We start from the raw sequence: 21,016 nt of genomic DNA on the forward strand, positions 1-21,016 counted from the left end.
TAGATGGATGAATAAAAACTCAGTTCTTGTCCTCAAAGAGCTCATGGCCAGGAGGGAAACAGATAAATAAATAGTCGCTCTATACTATAGCTGTGACAGAAAAAGGCCTAGCATACCATGAGAGCTCACAGATAGAACATCCAATCTTTTGGGGGGCACTTACAGGGATAAAAAGGGGACCTGGTGAAGATTTTGTCAAATTAAATACTATAAAAATTTGAAATATTGTCCATATTAAATAATGACCTAGATAGGGAAGAGGCAAAAGTACAAATCCTCTAATTGCCAATAAAAGATTACGATCTCCCAATATTTAGTGGGGAAAAATGTCAGTATAGAGATTTTCCAACTTAAATATGGGTTTATATTCCAAAGGTTTGTAAATATGTTGTCAGGAAAACCGAAGCACATTTCCCCCGATTAACAGTATTATGAAATATTGGTAGATTCTCTGGGTAGCTCCACCCCCAAGCCTACTTAGCCATAACATGCTAAAATGCTATTTGTGATGAAATTCAGTTAATAATAATATAGGTTCAGGTGATTAACACAGAAAACTGAATTTGAAGTGATTTTAATATACTTTGAACAGGTTCTTATGCTTAATGAAAAGATGGTTTAATTAAAGGGATAAGCAGTATTCAATGAAACAAATGAGACATGCATGTGATAGGCATTTTATATTATCTAAATTTAATCCTCACAACAACTTGAGCTGTACTTTCTTAATAGGATAAAGATAGAGGGATATAAATATGGAATCACGGAAGAATATAAACAGAGTATAGTTAATTTTTGCATACATAATGTCAATAATCACAGTTTTAAAATCTCACTTCTATGCTCAACAGGTCAATGGCTCTTCCCTTTCATTTACTTCCCTACTAAATTCAGGGCAGACAATTCTAAACTATTGGAAAAAACTGTCATATGTCCACTGTATCTGAGCATCATTCATTAATTCATCAAATGTTTACTGATCTGTGTGCTAACCACTTTGGGGCATGTAACTAAAACACAAAAGGAGCTTACAATTAAATTAGGGAAGACTAAACAAATAGATCACAATCTGCTTGTTAACAGAACAGATAGGGCACCATCAATTGTAAGATGAACGATAATTTTATGTACCTTTTAAGAAAAAAGAGCTACCAATTAAAGTATGATATAACACTTTAATCACTTAGAATTCCTTTTATATTTCCTGAAATATCAATGTACTTACATTGATTCATCATATATCACTTATGGGTACATATAAAAAGGAAAATGAGAGCAAAATAAAATTCTTAAGGTATTTCTAGCCAATTTCTTCATATTGTGAGTCCTACTCTGAATCATTGTGACTAATATAGTCCTCTCTTCTTCACAAGAACATTGGTGATGGAGTGTTTCTTAAAACTAAACACCAGCTCATATGCCAACTTTCCCATTTTATAGAGAGCTACCTTACTTCTGACTCTTACTTTAGGTACATTGCTTAACTCATTCTTACAACCATCCCATTATTAGTGGTTAAAAATGCTCCACTTTTGCCCTGGCCAGGTAGTTCAGTTGGTTAGGGCGTTGTCCCAATATGCCAAGGTTGCAGGTTTGATCCCCGGTCAGGGCACATACAAGAAGCAACCAATGAAAGCATAAATAAGTGAAACAACAAATTGACGTCTGTCTGTCTCTCTCTCTCTCAAATCAATCAATCAATTTTGAAACGTTAATTTTCTTCCAAGCTGCCAACAACTATTCTGCAAGTTTTGATGCTGGTTTTGGTGTTCAGTCATGCACTGGCAATGAGAAACAAGTTAGGGCTGTTACCTGACAAACAGCAATTGTCAAGATACTATTATTTTAAGTATGAAAAGAAATATATCTTAGAATTTATAAAATACAGTAAATAAGTTTCCATTATATAGCTTTACAACTTAAGTAATGATTCCACATATATATCATCTCTTTCTTCTCAAAAACAACTCTTTAAGGCTAGTATTACTCACATTTTAAGAAAATAAAGTCAAGTTTGCACCAGTTAAATAGTATGTAGTAAAGCCAGGAAGGGAATCCTAGTATGCTGATTTAAAACCTATATTCTATTATAAGACAGTAGAAGTACAGAACTAATAGTATTGATATGGAGTTAGCAAATTATGGTCTATGGGCAAATCTAGTCACAACTTCAGCCTTCTGCTATGGTTTGGAATGACTGGGATTTTCAACATAATCTCTTATTCGGTCTTCAAAATATATTGGTAGTACATGCTTAGGACTGGTTGTCAATACAGGCATTCCTCAGAGATATTGTGGGTTCTGTCCAAGACCACCACAATAAAGCGAATATAGCAATAAAGTGAGTCATAATCTTTTTGCTGGTGGAGGGTCCTGCCTTCAAAACCTTATAAAAAACACAGTATCTGTGAAGTACAATCAAGTGAAACACAATAGAACTAGGTATATCTATACTGCATTTTGAAGAACATCTAAGTGAGATGTATAAATGGACAACTCTTTTAATAGCGCTATGAATTAAAACTTTCTTCTTTAAAAAAAAGTATTTCATAGCATGAAGGAAAAAGTTTTTCCTAACCAACCAGAAGTGTTTTCTCAAATCTGACAGCAAGTAACAGAATAAGGAGGGCTCATTAGGTTTAAAAAAATCCAATTATCCAATTTTGGAGACCCTAAGAAAAAATGTATTTGCTGGCAATAGACTAGCAACAATGGAAAAAATGGACATTTAACTCAGAAGTGCTCAGGTCAAGGGGCTCAAATCTGGCACAAGTGGAAAAGGGAGAAAGTGGGGTGGGGAGGAGGGATCATGTCCTATACCCGTGCTCCAGTGAAAAGAGTAGGGAATCTGAAGTCAGAAGATCAGTTTACCCCACTTGCTAATATCAGGACTTGAGGTAGCTGCTGTTAACTGTCTACAATCTTTCCCCACTTTCCAGTCTCTATTCCCTAACAGAATTCCAACCTGTTTTAGTAGTTAGTAGAGTTATCTTGTTATCTTCCCTCAGCCCAAGGGAATTATCAGAATTGGTCTAAAGTAGTAATAGTAATCACATTCCATACTGACAGCAATTGGTCTTAGGATGGACATGTGAACCAGCTCTAGACAATAAGACTTACGGGAAAAATATACTGGGAAGTTTCCCTTTCTAGAGAGAGAGAACAACAACAACAAAAAGAAAAACAAGCTTAGCTAGGAAAAGGTCTTTGCCCCTGTTCCTTCTTTTTTTATTTCGACAGAATAAAGGTAAGATGCAAGTGAAGTTGCCATCCTGCAACCATAAGGTAACAAGCAAGAGAATGAAAAGCCAACATATCTAAAAATGGCAAAAGAAAGGACGCAAAAAGCCTGGGTCCTGAATAATAGTGTGAAATGACTGACTGAATTAACTCTGGAACTTCCTATTAATATCTTTTTGCTTTAAACCACAGTAAGCCAATAAAAGCAAAATAAATTATTTCACATTAATGTAATGTTGCTATTTTGATTTGGGGAGTTTTGTATGTTTATTGTATTTAAATAGTAAATTTGTTGAGTTTTATAATTATATAAGGGTAATATGGGGTTCACTCTTATACATAAAGCATTATCCCTATCCTTGGGATCTGAAATATTTTTCCTTCAAAAGGTATTCATACTATATTTCTTTAAAGAAGACTCAATATCATTAAAATGTTTATTCTAAGTTATTTTACATATTTAATATAGTCCCAATAAAAATACTATCAAGATTTTTTCTGACACTAGTCTAGTTGATTAGAAAGTTTATTTGTAAGAATAAACAAGAAAGAAGAGACAGGAAAATCTTAGAAATGAGAGAGAACCTACCTCTACCATCTACTAAAACATATTAATAATGCCTCTCTAATTAAAAGTGTAGTGGCACATAAAAAAAAGGGGGAAAGAAACTTCATAAACAGACCCAAATCTATGTGGAAATTTGGTATATAATAAAGATGTCATTTTAATCAGTGGAGAAATGGATTATTTTTTTTGAGGTGAAATACATATTGGGAAAAGTATTTTTTATGAATGGTGTTACAACAACTGGACAGCCTGTGGATAAAGATAAAATTGGCTCCATTTCTCACTTTGCACATCGAGATAAATTTAAAATGGATGTAAAAAAAAAAACACCCTATTGGTCCTGAAAAACAACAAAAAAGCTTTATGAATTCTCTTATAACCTGGGAGAAGGAAATGTATTTATGTGATTCAAAATCCATAATATACACACATCTAAATAAGGTTAGTGAAATTGAGCAAAGATTATGAAAAACTGTTAAAAGAGTAAGTAATATAAGAGAGTATCAAAGAAACAGGCCCATCTTGAAAATAAGGGATAGAAGGGGGAGTAGAAAAAGATGGTAAGATAAGAAAAAAGCAAGTGAGTACAGGAAAAATAAAGGATCCTTTGAAATTGGTGGAAGTAAAACTTCATAAATCAGGACTGAGGAAAAAGACTAAATCCTAGAGTATTTGCAAAGGAGTAAGCTACACAATTCAAATTAAGTATTGCCAGGATAACAACTATGAATCCAAAAAAACAATGAGTCTCAGAGTCAAGAAACCCATGTCCTAGTGCTTAGCGGCTGGCGCTACCACCAAGCTTCCAGGGTGCCTCATTATAAGGAAGATTTGTGTTTCAGTTTGTCATTTATTAAGAGAAAATACTGTCCCCTGCCCCTCAGTTTACCTTACAGAATACAGAATTCTGAATCTCAGTTTCCTCAACTGTACAGTGAAATGGTGAGTTGAGATCATTTCAAGAGCTCTCTTCCAGCTTTATGATTGTAGGAGGCAGAGGGTCTATATTATCACTATCATTAGACTTAGAGGAGGCCTGCCTATGTCCCAAAAAGGAAGTTAAAACAAACAGACAAACAAAAAACAGAGGAAAATAAGCCACTTAAGGACCACATAAAATTCACCAACATATGCTCTTCTCTTCACAATACTACAAAGAAGCATCTTTCTACAGAACTTTATTTTCCAGGATAAGCAGTTAACCTAAATTAAGGAGACCAAACATCATTTAAAGAGAATAATTTACTAATGATCCCACAATCTTCTAATCAGCAGATTTTCCCTTTATATTCTCTCAGTATTTTTCTTCAGTTCTTCATCTTCAGAGAACTTGTTTTGACAAAGTGAGAAGCTGAGTTCTAATTAAACTTATCTGAAGCATGTATAGTTATTAAAAAGCTAATATTTTCGCACATTTTTTTTATCGAAGAGTGCTGGTATACTGAAAGATCAAATTTTAGATTAAGATAGGCTGCACTAGGCTACAGATCAACAATAAATATTACATTAATTTTATACTCCAGGTTAATTTTCCCAAATAATGTTATGGATCAGTTTCCAGATCCTCCTTATTATTCATGTTACAGTACTACCTTTCTGTCTTCCACAGCTAAAACAATTTTCATTTTACCTTAAATGTAGCCTTCTACCACCTTTCTGTTGTATGTCAACTGACCTATCTGTCAAGGTTCTCTCATTTTTCTACTGTATATCATAGTCAGGTCTCCAATTCTTAATTTCCTTCCCTGGTTTTCCCAACCATTCTCACCACCTCCTATTGTCTTAATTTATAGGATTCTCCTTTCTCTTCACTGCTAGGACCTACTTTCACAGTACTCCATCTCCTATCCTCATCTCCTTTTGATCAGTTTTTGTACATATTACTACTTTAGAACCTAAGGTTTCTGTTCTCTAGTCCTTATTCCAAGAATATCTACAAATCCACCTCTGGATTCCTGAACACACACTCTTGACTACCTTATACCTAAGTATTCTTCCTGCTCTTTTTCTCTTTACAGTCACTAGTCTCCAGGATCCTGTTTGATACTACAAACACCCCTCAAAACCAACTGCCTATTCGATTCTCTCTGCTTTCCCTCAACTAACACTCCCATGTTCAACTCATTATGCCCTCTCTCTTACACCTAAGTATCCCCTAACCTGACGGAAGCCATTCAACAACCTAAAATTCCAAAAGTCTTCTCTCTTCAACACAGCTCCTTTCTTCCAAGTAAATGGTTTCCCTGAAACATTTTAAGTAGCTACTTTCAATGCTTCATTAATTCTGAGTTTTATCAAACCAGTACTTATCTTCGATCAGACCTATTCGCCAGGCAAAACTCAGCTGCCCAAATCTTCCTCTTTAAGCTTCCCAAACCTTACCTCTGCAGCACTTCCACTCACTAAACCCTATGCCTAGTCATTTCTCAATTTCTAGGGCCCAATGGTTGTTCTCTAAGCTCCTCAGTCCTCTCCCTCCTCACACCTCCCCTTACTCCCTACCCTCAATTCTCATTACATTCCTATTACCCTTAACAGTCAGTCTTCTTGGCTACGTACTCCATCTTTCCTTACGCCTCTTCCCCAAGCTTTCTCAGTTCTCCTAGTCCCCCCACCCCCAACTTTCTGAATCTGCCTCTTACATCTCTAAGAACTCTAGAACCTTCTGCTCCCATTTCCTTCTCTAACCCTCCTTCAGGTATTCTCTAGTTCTCTCAGCTTTTCTAATACTTACTTCTCACTGACTTCCTACTCCTAAATCTTTACCTAGTTGCTTCCCCTAATTCCTCTCAACTTTCCTCAGTCATTCCCCATTTCCCTCAACCCTCCCCGGCAGCTTTCAACCCACCTTTGTCATCACTCTACTCCCTTTTTTCAAATCGCCTCCATCCCTTCTTTTGTAGGCGCTTCTTAAATCTTTTAAGTTACCCTCTTGGCTTCCTCAATCTTTGCCTTATTCCTTTCTCCCTTCGATACTATTTGTCTTTCAATTTCCATTAACTAGAGCCCAAATTTGCCGTCTACTCCATCTAAACGTCTCCAGGCCGCCGCCAACACTCTCTCCTCTCCTTAGCCTCCCTTGCCGCGCAGCTCTAAACGCCCGGAGACACCATTCTCCTATGGCCAAGGCCTGGCCTCTAGGAAGAAGGGGTCCGGGTTACGTACCCCATTCGCATCTTGGCTCCGCTCTGGTTGCCCCCGTTGCTGGGTAGAGGGGGGCGAGAGGGCAGACGGCCGAGGTGCATGCTCTTCTCGAGGGCCGACATGAAGGGGAGGCCGCAGGTAGTCAAACAGGAGCCAAAGCTTCGTCCCAGGTTAAGTGCGACCCAACCGGTCACAGCTCGCTCCTTTAGCGTAGCCCAGTTGCCTTTGGACAGCACCCAGCCAACCGCAGCACCACCCACCGACCACCGGCTCTGTAAACTCCACCCACTCTCCTCAGGCGGCTCCACCGGAAGTGCGCAACAGGAAGCTTCCTTCCACAAAGGAAGCTGGGTAACGAAGTCTGCGGACCCCTTAAACCCCAAGGGGAGAGCTCGGCAGCCGTCGCCGGAAAGAGAAGCCCTCCTGGTGGCAATGCACCCTGGGCAATGGAGTCCTCAAAGGACTTATCCCTTTGCGCTTGCGCAGCTGGAGGCGACAGCGTCCAACCCCACAGAGGTAGTGTAGCAAAGCATCGTGGGTGTTGCAGTCTATTGGCGGTAAGGAGTCTTGGCGCCTTCCCTTCTCACGGCTGCCCAGACTGTTGGGGAAAAGCGGCTTCTTCCTGTCTCCCAGGCTGCCCAGCGGCGCCGGTTGCCGGGGAACACTGGCGCGGTGGGAAGGGATGGCGGGACGCTACGGCTTAGGTGCTGGGGCCGGAGTTGAGTTGGTGAAGAAAAGTGCGGCCTCATCATGAAACAACGGAAAAGCCAGGGGCCTGGGGGCAGCCGTGGCCGCAAGAAAGGAGGTAACCTGAGCTACCGAAGGTTGAGGAAAGCGTAAGAGGGCGGAGTTAGGGGACCAAGGTGTAAGGAATTCTAGGGAGACCCGCACACCTGCCTGTTAAAAAAAAATGGAGAAGAAAATGGATTGAGGAGGGAGGGTAACCAGGGAATCGAGTTAAAAGAGAATGGGAAGGAAATAGGGGCTGGAGTGGGAGGACGGGGGACGCGGCAAACGGGGCGAGTAAAGGGTGAAATGAGGGCTAAAGGGTACAGGTGGGACCCGTCTACATTCTACAGATTTTTTTTTTACTTTTTGGAAATTGAGATATAATTGACATAACATGTTTCAGGTGTACAACGTAATGATTGAATATTTGTATATATTGCAAAATGATCACCGTAATAACTATTTAGCATCCATCACCATACAAAGTTACAAAATTTTTTTTCTTGTGATGAGAACTCAAGATCTACTCTTTTAGCAACTTTCAAATACACAACACACTATTAACTATAGTCACCGCGGTGCACATTACACCTCCATGATTTGAGAGGGTTTTTATAGAACAAAGTTAAGCCTGTGTGAGGGTGTACGTTTGGAGGTCCATATAGGACGGCAGAAACACAAGTTGGAGAGGGGAGTATGTTAATAATCCTAATAGGCAAGGGTCATGCTTTTTATACATTACTGAATCCCCAAGAACTAGCACAGAGTAGGATTCAGTAAATGTTAGTTGAATGAGAAACATGAGACAATCATAAAGCATGAGGGGCTACAGACAGGAGTTGGGAAAGATAGTTGTGGAGGAGAGGAAGAAGGAGTAGGGAGTTACACCATGTGGTAGGTAGGGTTGAAGTGGGGGTGAGGGCATTAGGCTCTGTGAAGGATTTGCGAGGATGGAAGTGTGTTGCAAGAGGCTATCAGGTTAATGTACTCAAGGAGACACAAGCTCACCAAGAGAGTAGGAGAATGTTAGCTGCAGAGAGAACAGTCACCCTGAGAACCCAGACCAGATCAAGAAACTGGAAATTGAATCTCTACAGGGCTGCCCCGGGGGGGGGGGGGGGGGGGGGGGGGGGGGGGGGGGGGGGAATCAGGTGACTGCCTTTTTACATTACACACAAAGAGATAATAGGAATAGTGATAGTATATTAAGCCACTGGGGTGAGGACTGAAGCTACAGCCTGGAAATGAATCTTATCTAAACTGTTTAAAGATATTTAAGACAATTTTGAGGCATTGCCTTTCCTGCCAGGAATGGTGGGAGGATATGAGACAGAAGCATGGAAGTGGTCAGTTTTGCTGCTCCGTGTGTCAAACCAGTCAAACATACTTGGTTGATAGGAAAATCAAAATAGAAATAAGAATTCCCTAGTCACTATACCATATGCAGTAATGTTCATATACACACCTGTGTATAATTTTTATATTGAAACTAGTTAACCATAAAGATTATGGTCGATCTTTTCTCCACTATAGAGAGCAGAGAGGGTGTTCACTTCAAAAATCCAAAGAATTATTTATATAGATTCCTGACCTGATAGACTCCAGTGTATTTTCTTCTTGTGAGGCCTGATCACCCCCCAAAGGAAAAGTCAGAGTAGTAGAAAAGTGTGTGTAATGTAGGAATGGTTTCTTAAATCTCTGTCTTTTTGGGGGGGGCGGGCAGAGTCACTGATTGGCTGCCTACTGCACATCCCCCTAGGGGAATTGAGCCTATAACCCTGCATGTGCCCTGAACTGGAATTGAACCAGGACCTCCTGGTTCATGGGTTGATGCTCAGCCACTGAGCCACGCTGGCCGGGCTTAAATCTCTCAGTCTTGGTTAGAAGATATATTAAAGGAAAGTTTTCTAGAAAGCTATGATTGATTACCTCATTTACATTTTGTTATCTGTCTGAAAGCCAGTAAATATTATGAACCCAGCATTGTGCTAAAAAATAGTGTAGAATCTGAAGATAACCTCTGTCCTCATTAACTATGATATTGGCAGGAAGGAAAAGAGAGACAATTTAAGGTGGTCTTTATTGAAATGCTGAGTTGTATGGTATAGACTTAATCATTTGAGAACTGAGTGAAGGGAGTTGTTGCTGTTTTATATTTAGTGATGGTTTTAAAGTAAGAGAATTAGGTAAAGATAACATCTTAAGAATTGTGGACTTTGCAATAATCAAAACAACAGTACTTGGAAGAAAAATTTTAACTACTGAAATTTGAAAAGCCTATCTACCATATCATTGTATTTGTATTTTACAGATATCTTTCAGTTAAAGAGGAGTTTGTATTAGCATGTCTTAAGTTGGGTGTTCTTAACTTATAATAACCTGAATCAAACCCTAAATACTAATTTGTTACCAAGGTGGCTTAAGTGACCAGATAGGTTATTCCATGGTCTGGTTTGCTAGTTACTTCTCCTCTATTAGGATAAGTAGGATAAGCCTGCTCTCTGTAGAGCCTAAATTTTTTGTGTGTTTTTATTCAAAAGGCAGATTATATGTTTTCTGTAGTTAGTCTAAATTTTTACTTAGTGTTCTTTAATTCCTCCACAGGTTTGAGTGACATTCCTCCATCTACAAGCCTACCACCTTTAGTTGAAGGCCAGCTACGCTGCTTTCTGAAACTTACTGTTAATAAAGTCATATGGAAGGTTGCAAAGGCTCCCTCTTGTGTACTTGTCCGAGTAAGATGGTGGGGAGAAACATCAGATGGAACCCTCTTTTGTCCCAGGGACACATTGCAGACTGAACCAAAAGCTGTGAGAACAACTACACGTTATGCTATTCGCTGTGGCCCAAAGCAGTTTACCTCTTACCTAACAGGTATGCTTTTGTCTTATCATTTCACCTACTGGCCTAATAAGCATGTAGTGATATTGATAGTAATAGGTGTCATTATGTACCTAGCATCTATGGCATTGAATTATTGAGGACTCAGAGGGGTTTTATGATAGTCATCAGTTATTGAGCATATATTCTGCGTTAGCAATTGATACATGTTATTTCTAATCCTTAACCCTACAAGATAGATATTTTCTCTGTTTTATAGACAGTGAAACTGAGGTTCAGAGATGAAATCAATACTCTGTAAGGTTACATAGTTGATAATGGCAAAACTAGGATTTGAACCCATTCTGTCCAACATCAGAACTCATGATTTTTACCAAATCATTCTTCTTTAATTGTAGTCTTTGCTCTGGGACTTAAAGAGGATATAGATATGAAATTTACTACCAGTACAAGATAATACATGCTAAATGCCAGATGAATGGTGTAGTGAGTTAGTACTACAGGTTTATAAAGAAGGGAAGGATCCCTCTGTAAGAATCCAGGAGCCAAAATTTCTTTGTTTCTATTCAAGTAAAGCATTCTAAATGTACTGTATTATTTTTCAATGTAGCTTTCACATAAACATATTTTGGTTTGTGGGGTTATTTATCAAATCAGTCCAGTTCAAGTCAGTAAAAATTAAGCATTTATCATATAAACATTGTTGGGCTAAGAATACTGGAAAGCCAAAGGTGAATTAAAGATTAACATGACCTTATGAAGCTTACATTCTATCAAGAAAAAAATGTTGAAAACATCAAAATGTAAAGAACAGAAAATTCAGTAATTCAAAATACAGAGAGAGAGTACTTAGCATGTGCTACACATTGTGCTGGGCACTGTGGGATTACAAAAGTGAATAAAAATTTAATCAGAATGGTATCTAATTCTAACTAAATTCACAGAGAAGCTTAGTTATAATAGTAGGTAGAAAGTGATAAGTGCTATTAAAGGATACCCATAGATACTCGGGTACTGTAGACCTAAAATTTCAATCCTCAGTAGTATTTTTATATAATTTTAACAAGTGAAGAGTGATTAGAAATTCTTAAGTAAGAAAGAAGATATCTGTTAATATGATCATTAACAAGTCAGACATTTATTTGAGCATCCTGTGATAAAATAATGCATTAGACTTGGCATCTGAACTTTAGGTTGGTGTTATTGACTGTGGGATTTGGGGAAAGTCCCTTCCCATTTTTCACCCCCTTTTTCCTCGTCTGTGAAATAGGATCAAATAGCTGCCCTTTCTATGAAGAAACAGCCTGGTTGATTGAGAAGCTTTGAAGTCAGACAATCTTGAATTTGAATTCTGGCTTCAGGATTGGATGCTAGGTGATGCTGGGAGGTTCCTTAAGATCTTGGAGCCTCAGTTTCCTATTAGTTAAATGGGGATAATAGCAGCACTTTTACCTAGCAGAAATTATTGTGAAGATTAAATGAAAAAAATTTTGTGGTATTATTGTTCCAGTACCTGGCACATTGTAGATGTAAGTCTTAGAAAAATATAATGTCTTAAGTACAGCATAGGGAATATAATCAATAACATTGTAATAACTATATACAGTGGCAGGTGGGTACCACTTTGTAAAGAATATGATTGTCTAACCACTATCTCTATACAGTATACCTGAAACTCATACAAAATAATATTAAATGTAAACTGTAATTGAGAAATAGATTTTTTGAAAAAATACCCTACCAACAAACACCAGGAAGGTTAAAAAAAAAAACACCCAGAATTAATCTGAGTAGAAATCCAGAACCACAGGAAATTTGTATTTTGTAGTCACTTGCTATTCTTGTTTATTTACTCCTTGAGCAAACTAGCTGCTGGAAAAAATAAAAATGAATACAAGTTTTATTTTCTAAAAAGTGTGTGTGTGTGTGTGTGTGTGTGTGTGTGTGTATGCATACATATATGAAGTCTTGGGCACTGTGGGGGATACAGAGATTGTAGATGTAGTTTCTGATCAAAAGGACCTTAAAGATCTTTTGAAAAGAACAAAACTGACATATATGAAACAGAAGTGAGCAGTGCCAGATAGTGTGTAATTAAATGCCTGATTACTTGGTGCATACAGTGAGTTCTATATGAATATTCTAGGAAATTACTAAGGGCTAAACTTATCATAAGTTAACAGGAAATCAGAATCCTACTACTCTTCTACACTAACTTGCTGCTTGACTTTGAGCAAGCCATTTCGTCTTACTGGATCTTAATTTTTCCATTAGTAAATGGAAGGGGTTAACCACCAAATAGGTCAGTACTCAAATTTTATGATTCTAGTTAGGAAAGAAGCCTTGAAGAATATCACATTTGAATAGGAGACAGATGAGGTGAACCTTGTAAGTGATGGCCCAACTGGGAACATAAGTGTATGTTTATTAGAAAATGAAGGCACAGCATTGGTTCACATGAGTATGTGTTCTAATTGAAAACTTGGGAAAAGTCTATTTCTTAAGCTGTATAGTATTTGCTTTATTATTATTTTATGTACTCTTTTGTATGCATAGCTCATTTAAAAGAAAATAAAATGCATAAAGTAAACCAATGAATATATTGTCTCATATTAGCATAAAACATGAATAGATCCAGGTTGGAAAGAGGGAGGCAATAAATCAGAGACTATATTAATTCCTCAGATAAAAATATAGAAACAAAGGAAAATGTATAGGATTTTGTAGTTCATAAAATATGTTCAAGTCTATCATCTTATTTGATGTTTAAATTGACCCTGTGAAGTAGGTAGGGTTGTTTGTTTTATTCATTTCTGTGTGTGTGTGTCTGTGTGAATCCTCACCCAAGGATATTTTTTCCATTGATTTTTAGCGAGAGTGGAAGGGAAGGAGGGAGTGGGAGAGAGACAGAGGAGAGAGAAACACCAAGGTGAGAGAAACACATCATCCTGGCCGGGCGTGGCTCAGCAGTTGAGCATCAACCTAGGATCCAGGAGATCAGGGTTCGATTCCCGGTCAGGGCACATGCCCGGGTTGTGGGCTGCAGCTGATCAATGACTCTCTCATCATTGATGTTTCCATCTCTCTCTCCCTCTCCTTTCCTCTCTCTGAAATCAATAAAGATATATTAAAAAAAAAAAAAAAAACAAAGAAAGAAACACATCAATTGGTTGCCTCTGGCACACGCCCCAACCAGGGCCTGGGAATGAACCTGCAACCCAGTTATGTGCCCTTGACTGGGAATCGAATCCAAGACCCTTCGGTGCACGGGCCGATGCTCTACTACTAAGCCATACCAGCCAGGACTATTTTATTCATTTATTTATATCTGTTTTATCTTATTCCTAACAGAAGTTAGGGCTATCACAAAAACATGGTAAACAGAAGGGGTTTTGGTTTGGTTTTGGTTTTAATTAGTAAAAAAAGTTTTTACTTTTTAAATCTTTAAGAACTTTTTGTTTAAGGAAAGGGAAAATACAGTAGGAGAAACGAGAGAAAGCCACTGAAAGTATATTAGCATGCATGTTGTGCGGCCATGTGTATTCACAACAATGGGTATTAGCGTCACTTTCTAGGTGAATTTGAGTTTCAGAGTTAGAAATGACTTACCCAAGATCACCCTTACACCAACCCTAATAATTTCAGGGATGCCCTGAATCCAAGATCATTAATGTTTCTGCTATGCCATATTGCCTCAGGAAATAGAGGGATTATAGGATTCTGAGATATGCCTCATACTCTCTTCTGACATCTTTCCTCCCTTACCCTTTATCTCTCTGGGAAATAGCAGCCCTGAAAATGTTTGGAGCATGTGAAGATTAGAGTAGAAACTGAGAAAATTACAGTAATTCACTGAGTCTCATCACTTGATTACTTGATTTTTGCCTCTCTTTAATCAGATAGGATTCAGTTAGTAGGACTATAAAAAAAAATGGCCGGGTGGGAAGAATGCTGAACAATAAGGATTCTAATTCCACAGAATGTCTTATATACCTCAATCCCCCTTTTCTTTCTCTGAACCTTTTCTGCATATGGAGTCTCTGATTCTTTCATGTATGCGGGGTTCCTATACATGTGTGTATAGTAAATTTAAGTTTTTTCTCCCTAGAAGTAATGAATAATGAAACAGCATGGTATAGTGTACTTTATATTTAGGTCGAACTGAGTGTTAGCCCATTTTTGTGACTTTACAGCTGGGTGAATTTAGGAGTGTTACATGACTTCTCTGAGCCTGTGTTATTCTCAAACGGGGATAGAAACAAGTGTATCATAAATTTTTTAAGATAATTAATGAGACATGGAATAGCTTGGCTGTTAGTAAATAGCCAAAAAATGTTTGTATACTTCTCTTATTCTGCATATGCACATCATTTTATAGTCTACAAAGTACTTTTACATTTATTAGCTCATGATTTTCAGATAGCTTCCATGGGTAGGTAAGACAGGGACAGTGATATATTAGGTAATTTGCCTAAAGTCATATAACAGTCATTAAGCATCTACCATGTGAGAGGACAATGTATGTTTTACTTGCAACACCCCTATTTCTCCCATAGCCATGCTGTAAGTATTATGATGCCTGTTTTACAGACAACTGGCTTACACAGAAGTAGTTTGTGAATATTGGCGCCATGGCACAATCACAGGTCTTCTAATTATAAGTCCTATGTTCTTTTCACTACAGTATTGAATAGTGAAAATGAACCATTTTCTCGATTTTGGTAAGAAAATATTCAGAAGTTATACTGTCCTGAAAGAATCTTAGATTCCATATGAATGCATTATATATTTCTCCTGCTGTAAATTACAACCATGAAGGTATTAAGTTTGAGCAACTAATTGAAGAATACAGTTAAGGAGTTTATTTCCATTCCCGTTAGTTCCAAATGCTCTCAGTATTTCAGAACTCTAGATGCAATCAAGGAGCAAGCAATTAGATACTCCTGGGAGGCAGGGACTAATTTGCATCTATACAAGAAAAGCCCTTTGTCCAATTCAAAACTAGAAATGGTGAGAATAAAAGAACTAAGAATTACTGCTTTTATGTTTCAAAAGCAAAGCCTGAGTTCTTGCCAAATATGTTAAAAATACTCTTTTTAAGGTATTTTTCTTATCAAACACTTGATATGCTAAATATTTTTATTCAGTGTAATTATTTTTTCTCCATGCAAGGTATTTTGTTGTTGTTATTCTCTAAAACTTTATTGTTCTGTTCATCATGGGTTCACTCCCCCACCCGTACCCCCACAGAATGATATGGTAAGTGCATAGTTTATTTGAAAATAAAATGATTTTTTTACATAAAAAAGTTTTCTAATGTATACTCCTCTGTCTATTTCGAAAAATAAAAGTAAATGAAAACTATCTACATATATTATAATTGTTTTTGATTAGATATGGCTGTGCTGGTGCTGGAAGTAATCACCAAACTTGATCATCTTCCAATTGGTAGAGTTCAGATCAGTGGATTAGCCAAGCTTTCTCCAACCCATCACATCAATGGATTTTTCAGCATTATTTCACCAACATCTAAGAAACTTGGAGAACTCCAGGTAAAAATATTTTAATTCTTTGTTGCATAGAGTAAAACTTTTTGGGCACAAATATAGTTGAGTCTGTTTATGGAATGGATTGTTACATGACTCCCGTTTACCATGCTAATTCCCACTTCATGCCCTTTGTTCATGTTTTTACCCAAAGACTGTAAAATACCTTTGTTTCCCACTTATTCAAATCCTCTTAGTGACTTCATGAGATTCCAAGTACATGTGTGCTAGATGCTTGATATTTTTCCTATTGCTAGATATTCAAATTCACTAATCTTTTCTTGTACAAGTCTAATCTGCTCTTAATCCCATCAATGAGATTTTCATTTCAGGTACTGTTTTTCATCTCTTTAAAAGTTACTTTTTTTTTTTAAGTTTATCTCTTTTTAAAAATAATTTTTATTTTTCAATTACAGTTGATATACAATACTAAATTAGTTTCAGGTGTACAATTCAGTGATTAGACATTTATATAACTTAGGAAATGATCATTCCAATAACACATTTCATTTTTCAAATGTACAATTTATTTTTCTGTTAACATTCATATTTTCTTTTACAACCTTGAGCATTAGGAACATCTATGTAATAACTGCTTCAAGATCTGTATACCACTTTTACTATCTCTGTCATTTGGAGGTGGTTTTAATTGATTTTAATGTTCTTGAGATTATAGGGCTCTTTCTGCTTCTTGTAATTTTTGATTGCATATTGGACATTGTGCATTTTACATGTTCTATACTTGATTTTTTTTTCCCTTTAAGGCGTATTGGACTCTGGCAAGTAGTTGAGTTATGTCCCAGTATTAACTATATCAGTTTCCATATTGAAAAAGCCTACTGAGGTCCTGATTCGTATAAACAGTTGTAACAAATTAGAAATAATCAGGGAAATTGGAATGTTGACTTCATTTTTTCAAATATTAAAAATGTATCATTAATGTTTTAGATGTGCTACTGGTAATATGTTTATGTTCTAGAGTGGGGAAAAAATTCTTATATTACTAATGTATTTACAGAGGAAATGGTATGATATCTAGGACTTGTGTCACAATATTCCAGTGGTATAAATGAAATGTGATTAGTCATGTGTTGATTAGTTGTTGAAAGTGAATAATGAGTGCCTGGGTTCATTATACCATTTATTTCTAATTTTGTGTTTTTAATTTTTCATAATAAAAACCTTAGAAACATTTTTTCATATTAAATTTTTTTTAGAAAGTTCCCTTTGAGTATAACACAATGGATGAAAACTAACTTACACCAAGATACAGCATTGTGACATTTCAGAACATTAAAAACAAAGACAATTCTATAAGCTTCCAGAGAAAAGAGGAAATAGTCACATACAAAGAACTGGGAAGGAGTGTGGCTTCAGGCTTCTGAGTAGAAACATTAGGAGCCGGAAGACAATTCAATAATGCCTTCAGAATATTGAATAAAAATAGCCTAGTTTTCTGTCTCTAGTGCTGTCTATGTAGTGTAAGGGTAGAATAAACATGTTTTTGTATATGCAAGTTCTCAAAATTTGTACCTATATCCACAACCTTTCTGACAAAGCAGCTGAAGGACTTTCTCCACCAAAATGAGGAAGTAAATTTAAAAAGACAAGATGTGATATTGGAAACAATAGATCCAACACAGGAGAGAGGGGAAGGGAGATCCCAGGATGGCAGCTCTACACCAGGCCCAACTGGCAGGCAGATAGACTTGGAATATGTCCTAAACCTTTGGTAGACATTTCTTTAAAAAAAAAAAAAAAAAGTTATGGAACACCTGATGTGTCTGAAAATATTAAAAGATATTTAGACAACTAGCAGTGAGTTTAGAATTAAATTATTAATAAAGACAATAAAAACTAAGCAAATGAGGGAACAAGGCAGTTGCCATTGTAGATAAAAGTTGTTCAGGAAAGGAAAGGTAATCAGTATATCTCATGGTTCAGCTTTAAATACAATACCTACTCATACAGAAATTTTGGTTAGATCAATAATGAATGTTTACAGTATAACTATATGAGCAGGTCCAGAGGATGGGGAGGTAGAAGGATGTGGTATGGAGCTAAATATTTCTCTTCCTTATTAGGAAGTCAAAAGATAGTGCTGAAAAACTGTGAGGGGGAAGGGAGTCCCATTGTATACTAATATAAACATTATTTGGAACTATAGAGGTAAAGTAAATACCACAAGAATTAGGTACAAGAGTTAAAAGTGGTTACCTCTGGGAAAAGAGAAATATGGGGGAAGTCTATGTGAGGGACTTGTTTTTTGTACAAGCTTGTAAAACTAACTCTTCAAATTATGTAAATTTATAATACTAATTTTAAAATAACTTTAAAAACATGCATTGAATGGTGGACTTCTTGTCATACCACTGCTTTGCTGTCCCCAAGAACAGTATTGAATTCACTAAGTATGGAATCCTTCCTAATGAGTGTAAATGAAACCAATGGGGAACCGATAGACTGGAAGGAATAGAGGTGGCTTTAGAGTGTTTCTGTGAAGAGCACATTTAGTCATATCTCAAAGAAAACAGTTACCAAAGGGAAACTGAGATTATGGAGTTAGAACAGTTTTAAATGATAACAAGGGCTTTAGTGGCTAGAGGGAGGGAGTTCAGAGTAGATTGATAATAAAGATTATTAGAACCAAACTGAGAGAAAAAGCTTTGTTGTATTCTGTTGGTGTAGATCAGATGTCAGAAATAACTATTGAGTCAAGCAGGTTGGCTGTAAGAAAAATCCACTGCCAAAAATATAATAGCCATTTAAAGATACCGAACTTTTATTATTATATAAGCATGTAGCATAATGCACACATATATATGTTATTTTTTACATTAAAATTGGAAAACAAGAATACTTAATTATAAATCCTTTTCTTTTGAAATAAACTTCTTTGATTTGGCTAGAAACTTGATACTCTTACTTCTATACTAAGCATTTGATGGGCATTACAAGCATTCATTTTTAAACCATTTAATTAAGAGCAGATTTAGAACCAAGATGGTGGCAGAGTAGGTGGATATTACACACACCTCCTCCCAGGACCAAACTGGAATTACAACTAAAATATAGAACAATCACCCTGAATAACCAACTGAAGAGAAGTCTTATAACCAAGGATTTACATAAGCCACATCAAGACTGGTAGGAAGAGCAGAGATGCAAAAAGGGCTGGCCCCCCTCCCACAGACTGAGATTCTGGAGGGATGTCTTAGTTGCAAAGGTTTCCTCTGAGAAGTATCTGATCTCAACCCCAAGCCAGGCTCCCCAGCCCAGAGCACCAGAGCCCCAGAGCCAGGAAGAGGCACTCACATAATATCTAGCTGTGAAAATCAGTGGGGATTCAGTTTGCCAGGGAGACACTAAGTCTGTTAGAGACACAGGCACACTCTTAAATGGCCAACACACAAAATCTCCTTTGCAGCCACTCACCCTGGGTTTTGGTGAAGGGAGGGCGGAGCAGACTAGAGCTGCCTGAGGAGAGACTGAGGTTTGTGACCCTGGGGAGAGGGCTGAAGGGACAGCCACCAGAATTCCAGAGCTGAGTTCTACCACACCGCAGATGCCATCTTTCTTAGGTGGAGCACTCCCCTCCCTAGGCACCAACCTGGAGGAATGCAATAAACCCACCCTTCGTACTCCCTGTCACACTACCCTGTGGAGCTTGTGCCTTGTTGAGGAGTCAGCTGCCTCAGCCAGGGTATAGAGGTCTGGGTAGACTAAGGAGGTATCAGTGACTGAGTTGTGTGGCTGTGAAGCAGGGGCCATTCCCACACTCTCCTGTAAACCTGACTGGTGCCTTCTCCTCACGGGAGATCCCCTAGCCTCAATCTTCCAGTTCCAGGTAGCCCCACCCTCCCCAACTCCCTGTAGCCCTGCCTTGCTGATTTCAGGTTCTGGGTAGAATCAGGGACAGACTGAGTTGTGTGGCTCTAGGTAGGGGCCATTTTTTCCTCACACCCACAACCTAAGCAGAGCTCTCCCTTCACAAGGCCAAATCTTCCTCATTTTCTCCCTAATAAAACCTGCTGGCCTCGCACTGACAAATCCCTGAAACCCCACCACAAAGATGTGCGAGCACCCACCCCATGGCAGCTAGACTTGGTATATACTCTTGGTATTTGCTGGGTAGCCACAGACCCAGCACTGGCACCAAGTATTGATCTGGTGAACCCCACTCACCCCTACCTGGTGACTCACTAAGAACCAGCCCCATGCAACTCAAGTACTGCTAAAGTCTCTTTCAGTGGCTGAGCCTAACAGGCAGGTGGAGGCAGATCTCAGGGTGCTTTGAGACTTCTACGGACCTGCTTCTGGCCCGGTCCTGGTAAAAGCCAGCCTTGATGAGCAGCTTGGTCCTTACCATGCACACCCAGGCCCAGCAGAGACAGCTACAAACAGTGGATCACTTTAGCTACAAACAGGTTGCCCAGAGCCAGTCACAGGCTGCAAATGCTATTGGCCTACACCAGAGTCCCTCTCAAGAGGCCCCAAACCAACACACCCAGAGGCCAACTTTAGACAACATCAGAGCAGGGTCCAATTAGCTTCACAAGAGGCCTATCCAAAGGGAGATCTCAGTAGGCACCAGACCCTGATGAGATGAATTCCACTTCGTGTGGTCAACACCTGCATAGCAGCTGGTACACTGTGGTCAGGGTTGATCCTCACAGTCAGCTAGCCTGAGGATTGACCTCCAAACAAATGAGCCAATAACAATCAAGACGCAATTACAACAGGATGGCCCACATAATCCACACAGGGAACATTCCTAGAGCACCCAGCTCAGGTGATCAAGGAGACTGTATACTACATAAGGCCACCCTATCATGACTGGGACTATAGCAGATCTACCTAATACATAGAAACAAACACAAAGAGGCAACCAAAATGGGAAGACAAACATATCCCAAATAAAAAAACAAGAAATCTCCAGAAAATGAAC

The 21,016-nt window shown here is 38.1% G+C and overlaps 2 protein-coding genes across 2 annotated transcripts in view; one reads left to right on the forward strand and one right to left on the reverse strand.

Moving 5' to 3' along the window:
- The window catches only part of PPME1 (protein phosphatase methylesterase 1), a 48,196-nt gene extending 40,827 nt beyond the window's left edge, over positions 1 to 7,369 (reverse strand). Inside the window, exon 1 of the mRNA XM_081153183.1 lies at positions 6,974 to 7,369. Coding sequence (XP_081009309.1) covers positions 6,974 to 7,074 — 101 coding nt within the window. The 5' untranslated portion in view covers positions 7,075 to 7,369. The remainder of the gene's footprint in view (positions 1 to 6,973) is intronic.
- A 93-nt stretch (positions 7,370 to 7,462) lies between these two features.
- The window catches only part of C2CD3 (C2 domain containing 3 centriole elongation regulator), a 113,262-nt gene continuing 99,708 nt past the window's right edge, over positions 7,463 to 21,016 (forward strand). Inside the window, exons 1-3 of the mRNA XM_081153329.1 lie at positions 7,463 to 7,757; positions 10,286 to 10,555; positions 15,917 to 16,074. Of these exons, the coding sequence (XP_081009455.1) occupies positions 7,703 to 7,757; positions 10,286 to 10,555; positions 15,917 to 16,074 (483 nt within the window). The 5' untranslated portion in view covers positions 7,463 to 7,702. The remainder of the gene's footprint in view (positions 7,758 to 10,285; positions 10,556 to 15,916; positions 16,075 to 21,016) is intronic.

Source organism: Miniopterus schreibersii (genome assembly GCF_964146895.1).
Source record: "Miniopterus schreibersii genome assembly, chromosome: 12".
NCBI lineage: Eukaryota > Metazoa > Chordata > Mammalia > Chiroptera > Miniopteridae > Miniopterus > Miniopterus schreibersii.